We start from the raw sequence: 7443 nt of genomic DNA on the forward strand, positions 1-7443 counted from the left end.
ACTCCCCCGGGATGGGGATGTTTCGCATCGCCCAATGCCTGATTGAGAAACGAAGCGGCGGTTCCAAAGGGATCTCCTAAAAAAACGCAAGGATTCGCGCTCCAATTCTTGTCAGATTCTACTGGGGGGGGAACCCAGATAAGAAGGGGGGGAAACCACACACGCTATCGGTTTTAAACCACATTATTTTTGTCCATTTAATATAATGCATTGTGTAGAAACGCTTAGATTTCATTGCATTTTGAGGGGAGGAGGGACCCCTAGAAACCCAGACAGGGATCGAAAAACTCAGATCTGAATTTTAAAAACCCAGCATTGGTAACTTGGCGAATAAGGTAGTCCAATATTTTCTCTTTTTCTTTCTCTCTCTCTTTTCTCTCTTTCTCTCGCTCTCTCTCTCTCTTCTCTCTCTCGCTCTCTTTTTTTCTCTCTCGCTCTGTTTTTCCTTTCTCTTCTTTGTCTCTCTCTGTCTCTCTCTTTCCCTTCTCTCTCTCTCTTCTATTTCTCTCGCTCTCTGTTTTTCCTCTCTTCTTTGTCCTCTCTGTCTCTCTCTTTTCTCTCTTTCTCTCGTTCTCTTTTTCTCTCTCTCTTTTCTCTCTCTCTCGTTGTTTTTTCCTTTCTCTTCTTTGTCCTGCCTTTCTCTTTGTCTCGCTCTTTCCCTTTTCTCTCTCTTTCTCTCTCTTTCTCTCTCTCTCTCTCTCTCTACTTTTCCTCTCTTCTTTTCCTCTCTCTTTGTCTCTCTCTCTCTTCCCCCTTTGTTCTCTCTCTCTTTCTCTCTCTCTTCTCTTTCTCTCTGTTTTTCCTCTTTCTTCTTTGTCCTCTCTTCCCCTCCTCTCGCTCGCTCACTTTCTCTTTCTCTCTCTCTCTCTCTCTCTCTCTCTCTCCATCCCAGATTTGTGCCAATCGCACAAAATTCAGGGGAGCTTTCCGCTTTTCAGCAGGGGAGCGCTTCGGGCTCCCGCGAACGTGTTCCTTCCAGGAGGGGGCAGCAGCGCCACCGCATAAAACTTCTGGGCGAATTCAGCCGAGCGTGCAGAGGCGAGAAGCAGGAAAGGCGGCTCCGAAGTTGTGGTGACGAGAAAGCGCTTCGGCTTGCGAACTCTCCGGCGCCAGGTAAAGTCAGCGCCAGCGGTAACGTGCGGCGGGGAGAGCGCATGCCAGCAGCCTCCGATGGTGGGGCCGCCGCCGCCGGAGGTCGCCCCCGATCTTGGCCAAACTTATGTTGCCTTTTTTGGACAGAGGCTTCCAGGCCTTCTTGACCATGTAAAGTTATGAATACACTAGAACCCTGTCCAAATGTAAAATATTAATACCACTTTACAAGGCCTTGGTAAGACCGCACTTGGAATACTGCATTTAGTTTTGGTCACCGCGATGTAAAAAAGAGGTTGAGACTTTTGGTCTTTCTTGTAGGCCAGTTTGGTCTCTCCAGTAGTCAGTAAGCCTTCCTGATATATTAATTTCAGTGCATCTTCATCATTGTTCTTCAGATATTCTTCCAAAGCCATTTTTTCTTCTTCAACCATCTGATATACTTGTAGCATTCCACATCCACCTATTTGCCTTGGTAGATAAAGTCTGTCAATGTCACTGTGTGGATGAAGGGTGTGATTCATTGTCATTATTTTTCTGGTCTTCTTATCCATTGCTTTTAGTTCTGCTTGAGTCCAGTCCACTATTCCAGCTGTGTACCTAATGACTGGGATTGCCCAGGTGTTGATTGCCTTTATGGTATTTCCTCCATTGAGTTTAAGATCTTCTTCACTCTCTTGATGTATTCACCTCTAATCTTTTTCTTGACTTCAGTGTGATTATTATTATTATTATTATTATTTGCCCAAAGGATGCCCAAAAGACTGGGGATCGCTCCCATTCCGGGCGACTGGAGCAGTTTAGAGGAGAGGGAGAAAATGGGGGAGGGATGCAGAAGGAGGGGGCCAAAGAAATCTGCCTGTGGGTTGCGGAGGCAAATGTGGGACAAGGGGGGGGGACTGTTGCAAGCTTAAAAGAGAAATAAGTTGCCTTGGGTCCGAGAATTGGGGGCGGGGGGGAGGAAAGGAGCCTTTATTATTCTGCCTTTGGTTCGGCAGCTCATGATTAATGCTTCATTCCGCCTCCGTTTTCCTACACATCTCTGCGAGGGATGTGTGTTTGAGAGAGAGAGGGGGGAGGAAGAAAGAGGGAGGGGGAGAGAGAGGGGGAAGGAGAGAGAGAGAGGGAGAGAGAGAGGGAGGGAGAGAGAGAGGGAGAGAGAGGGAGAGAGAGAGAGGGAGGGAGAGAGAGAGGGAGAGAGAGAGAGAGGGAGAGAGGGGGAGGGAGAGAGAGAGAGGGAGGGGGAGAGAGGGAGGGGGAGAGAGGGAGGGAGAGAGAAAGGGAGGGAGGGAGAGAGAGAGGGAGAGAGAGAAAGAGGGAGGGAGAGAGAGAGGGAGGGAGGGAGGGAGAGAGAGAGAATGTTCAAAGTGAGACAAAGAAAACAGATTAAAAGCGGGCTGGGGGAGGAGAATGATTTTGTCACTTTTTGGAATCCAAACTGGAAGAGAGGAAGCAAGGTAAACATGGGAACAAGTCATTATATGTCGTAGCCTGGTGCAAAATGGCTGATGAGATAGCAAACGAAGCAGAATACAGTGGAAAGAGCCCACAGAAGTTTCAACAAAATTCCAGTCATCATCCCGGTTATAACTAAATCAGTGATGGCGAACCTTTTAGAGACCGAGTGCCCAAACTGCAACCCAAAACCGCTTATGCATCATCAGGTGCCAGATGGGTGTGGCCCATTGGATGGGTGTGGCCCATTTGGTGGGTGTTGCCCATTGGCTGGGTGTGGCCCATTGGGTGGGCATGGCTGCGGTGGTAACAGCAAACTGGGTGGGACTAAAAACTTCAATCAATCAATTCCAACTTTGCAAGAACTTTTTTTCCCGCGAGAAGTTGAAATTGACTGATTTATTGAAACTTTTTTTTTTGCACATGGCGGCAGAGGCCTAAAGCGAAAAGGTTTTATAAAACCCAGCTGAAGGCCTATGACTGGGGCAACAGCGCACGTGCCCACAGAGAGGGCTCTGAGTGCCGCCTCTGGCCCCCATGCCATAGGTTCACCACCACTGAACTAAATCAAACAATGTAAGACTTAGCATGATATGTGAACTCAGTCAAAGGAACATTACTGAGTGGCTAAATAAAATCATTTCTGTTAAATAACAGAATGGTGCACAAGTAGTCCTTGACAGTTCAAGGACCACTAACAGTTCATTTAGTGACCGTTCAAAGTTGCAACGGGACTGAAAAAAGTGACTCGTGACCTTTTTTCACAGTAACAATCTTTGCAGTATCCCCACGATCATGTGATCAAAATTCAGAGGCTCGGCAACCGGTTCATATTTATGACGGTTGCCGCATCCCGGAGTCACGTGATCCCCTTTTGCGACCTTCGGACAAGCAAAGTCAATGGGGAAGCCAGATTCACTTACCAACCGGGTTACTAACTTAACTGCATTGATTCACTGAACAACTGTGTGGCAAGGAAGGTCGTAAAATGGAGCAAAACTCACTTAGGTGTCTTGCTTAGCAACAGCAATGTTGTGGCCGTATGTTGAGGACCGTCTGCATTGTCCTTCTTTCCTCTCCTTTTTTCCTAGACTTTGTTATGGCAAGGCAGGATCAATTCATACCACCAAATGAGGATGATGATTTTATCAAAGACTATCATGTCATCACCAGTGAAGAGATTGAAGAGATTAAGGATGCTCTTGAAGAAGGGAGAATGGACAGAGCCGTTTCCAAGGTGATGGAAAATCTCCAGGCCCTGGAGAACACCCGCTTGAACATAGCAGTAACTGGAGAATCTGGTTCAGGGAAGTCCTCCTTTGTCAATGCCATCCGAGGGTTAGGAGACGAGGAAGCTGGTTCTGCCCCCACTGGGGTAGTGGAGACCACCGAGAAGCCCACACCTTACCCACACCCCAAGTACCGCAATGTCACTCTGTGGGATCTGCCTGGAATTGGAATGCCAACGTTCTGCGCCAGCTCTTACCTGGAGCAGGTTCACTTCTCCCGCTACGACTTCTTCATCCTCATTGCCTCAGAACGCTTCAAGGTCAACCATGTCCAGCTGGCACAGGAAATCCATCGCCAGGGGAAGCATTTCTATTTTGTGCGCTCCAAAGTGGATGCAGATTTGGAGGCCAGCAGAAAACGCCGGCCACAAACTTACAATGAGGAGGCTATACTGGGACAGATACGAGAAAATTGCCGGGCACATTTATCGGGCATGGAAATGCCCAATTCCAAAGTGTTCCTTCTCGCCAACTGGGAGTTAAATAAATACGACTTCGGGAAGCTGGAGGAAACCTTGGAGGAGGAACTGCCAAGCCATAAGAGACAGGCTTTTCTCCTGGCCTTGCCAAACATCTCTTTAAACATCCTGCAGAAAAGGAAGATGGCTTTAGAGAAAGAGATCTGGAAGGTGGCTTTTATCTCCGGTGGAGTGGGTGCTGTGCCTATTCCAGGCCTCGGGATAGCCTGTGATGTAACCATCCTGATGAAATGCCTCTCAGAATACCTCAGCAGTTTTGGCCTGGATGAGGAATCTCTTACCAGGTTGGCTAAGAAGGTCAACAAGCCTGTGGAGGAGATCAAAGAGGTAATAAGGTCGCCATTAGCTAAAGAGATCTCCAAAGACGTAGTTCTAAAGCTGCTCACCAAAGCTGGCAGTGGGGCACTAAAGTATATGGAGTTCTTCATCAGGGCAATACCCATACTTGGTTGCGTGGCAGCTGGAGGGATCTCCTTTGCTACAACCTACTACGTGCTCAAGAGCTGCCTGGACGAGGTGGCCAACGATGCTCACGATGTTTTCATCAAGGCTTTTGAGTCTGAGGTCTGAAGGAATTCAGACATTGAGGAGCTGATTGGGAATGAGCGCTCAATAATTGTGTTAATTGTACTGAATCAAATATTTCGTATTTTCACCAGCCCGTAACTAAATTCACCAACTAGAAGAGGGGAAAAGAGACATGCACAAAACTTCGCCTTTTGCAATAATTTAATTTTTTATGATAGCCGAGGGGTGGGTTACTTTATTTCCATTTATCGCAAGATATAAAGAGTGAGCATGACGGATTCCAGGATATAATTATGCCATCATTGCAAAACTAGGCTTGTTCTTTGAGGGAAAAGACAAATAAGGATGAAGTTGGTTTGAACTTGGAAAGAACAAATTGTCCTGTATTTAGGATTTCCTATATTTGACACATTCTTTAACTGACCAAACCATCAAAGCTGACACGAGTCAGAGTGTAGACCAGGGATAGGCAACCTTGGCTTTTATGACTCGTGGACTTCAACTCCCAGAATTCCTGAGCCAGCCATGCTGAGGGGAAACAGAGAGGTTTCCATGCTGAGCCATGCTGGCTCAGGAATTCTGGGAGTTGAAGTCCACGAGTCATAAAAGAGCCAAGGTTGCCTACCCCTGGCATAGACAAACTCAAAATAGTGCTAGATCAGATGTGGAGAGACCTGGCCCATAGAATCGCCAAGGGTTGGATACAATTGAATGAATGGGTAACATCTTCATTTTTATCCACCAAAGGCCTTCTTGCAATGATCTGTTTTTTAAATTGTAAAATTAGACTTTCTTATTGTCCCAGTTGGTTTTAATTGAAGCTGAATAATTTATCAAATTGCAGATTGGTACCAATAATATTTTAGATTTCCTAAAATCCGGATGGCCCCCAGGTTGAAAGAATTGTTTCAAGATCATCATGAATTTTAATGCTTCTCTCAGATGTTCAACTATAAAGCCACAGTCAAGAAACAGGCCATAGATGACTGCCCAGTAGAGCAGCCATGAAGCTGCTGGAAGTTATTTGTGTCTATACCTACAAAGATCAGAATTGTGCAAGCTGCAGCATTCCTTGTGACAGTGAGATCATTGAACAAATCAATCCAGAGTTCTTACTCAAGGCTAAATTGACCAGGCTCAAATTATCCTACTTTGGAAATACATTAGGCAAATTATTCTTCTTATTTATTTATTTATTAATAAAATTTATATGCCGCCCAATCCCTAGGGCACAGGTCGGCAACCTGCGACTCCGGAGCCGCATGCAACTCTTTGAGCCTTCCCCTGCGGCTCCCAGCCTCCTCTGCCTTTGCAGAGAGACAGAGACAGAGAGAGGCAATTGCGCTTCCCTGCTTCTCTCTCTCTCTCTCTCTGTGTTTGTGTTTTTTGTGTGTGTATGTGTAAAAGAGAGTGCACTCACAGTGTTCTCCGAGGAGCTGAAAAGCTTACTGGGCGGAGCTCCTCCCTTTGCTGCGTCTCTGCAGGAAGCAGGAAGGATAGGGGAGAGCTAGCTAGCCCAGCTAGGCTGACTCAGGAATTCTGGGAGTTTATGAGTCATAAAAGAGACGAGGTTGCTTACCCCTGAGCTTGTTGGACAACAGCTTGAAGCTTGCCAGGTGAGCAGCAGATAGGAGGGGGGAAGAAAGAGAGAGAGAGAGAGAAAGAGAGGGAGGGAGGGGGGAGAGAGAGAGAGAGAGAGAGAGAGAGAGAAGAGGAGTGGCAGACCAAGGGCAGATAGAGAGGAAGGGAGAGAGACAGAGAGAGACCCTTTTGACATCTAAAATGAAGATAACACTGCATATATCCTTTTTTTACCTGTGTTTTGGGTTGCCTACCCCTGCCCTAGGGACTCAGGGCGGCGTATAAAATTAAAACAATAAATATAACAATAAAACAAGTGCATTCATACAGCATGTCCCAATCGTATCCCGCCCCCCCCCCCCCCCGGGGACATCAACCCCAGGCCTGCCGGAACAGGAGAGTTTTAATGACTTTCTTAAAGGCCGGCAAGGTGGGAGTAGTTCAAATCTCGGGGGGAAGTTGATTCCACCAGGTCGGAGCTACCACAGAAAAGGCCCTTCCCCGAGGGCCCGCCAGCTGACATTGTCTGGCCGACGGGACCTGAAGGAGGCCCAATCTGTGGGACTGGTCTCTGGGAACTATGTGGCAGTATGCGGTCCTGTAAGTAACCTGGTCCTAAGCCATGAAGGACTTTAAAGGTGACAACCAACACCTTGAATTGCATCCGGAGACCCACAGGAAGCCAGTGCAGCTCGCGGAGGATAGGTGACACGTGGGTGTACCTTGGTGCACCCACAATCGCTCTCGCGGCTGCATTCTGAACCAACTGCATATTAGCATATTACAGAGAGAGAACCAGCCTAGAACTAAGGAGAAATTTCCTGACAGTGAGGACAATTAACCAGAGGAACAGCTTGCCTCCAGAGGTTGTGAGTGCTCCATCCCTGGAGGCTTTTAAGAAGAGACTGGGCAGCCACTTGTCTAGAATGGTATACACTACAGTCTCCTGCTTGAGCAGGAGATTGGACTGGAAGACTTCCAAGCTTCCTTCCAATTCTATTCTATTATTCTTCTATTAT

General features: G+C 47.2%; 1 protein-coding gene across 1 annotated transcript; it reads left to right on the forward strand.

The window, feature by feature from the left end:
• The first annotated feature begins 30 nt into the window (after nt 1-30).
• LOC120298726 (interferon-inducible GTPase 5-like) lies at nt 31-6144 on the forward strand. Its single transcript, XM_039322715.1, has 3 exons — nt 31-335; nt 939-1113; nt 3639-6144. The coding sequence occupies exon 3, from the start codon at nt 3647-3649 to the stop codon at nt 4883-4885; it is 1239 nt and encodes a 412-aa protein (XP_039178649.1). The 5' UTR covers nt 31-335; nt 939-1113; nt 3639-3646; the 3' UTR covers nt 4886-6144.
• The last annotated feature ends 1299 nt before the right edge of the window (nt 6145-7443 follow it).

This window comes from Crotalus tigris, unplaced genomic scaffold, assembly GCF_016545835.1.
Source record: "Crotalus tigris isolate CLP2741 ecotype Arizona unplaced genomic scaffold, ASM1654583v1 scf7180000024119.3904262, whole genome shotgun sequence".
Lineage (NCBI taxonomy): Eukaryota > Metazoa > Chordata > Lepidosauria > Squamata > Viperidae > Crotalus > Crotalus tigris.

Excerpts from the sequence above, each read along its gene's own strand:
- LOC120298726 (XM_039322715.1), top strand. The coding sequence starts at position 3,647 with ATGGCAAGGCAGGATCAATTCATACCACCAAATGAGGATGATGATTTT.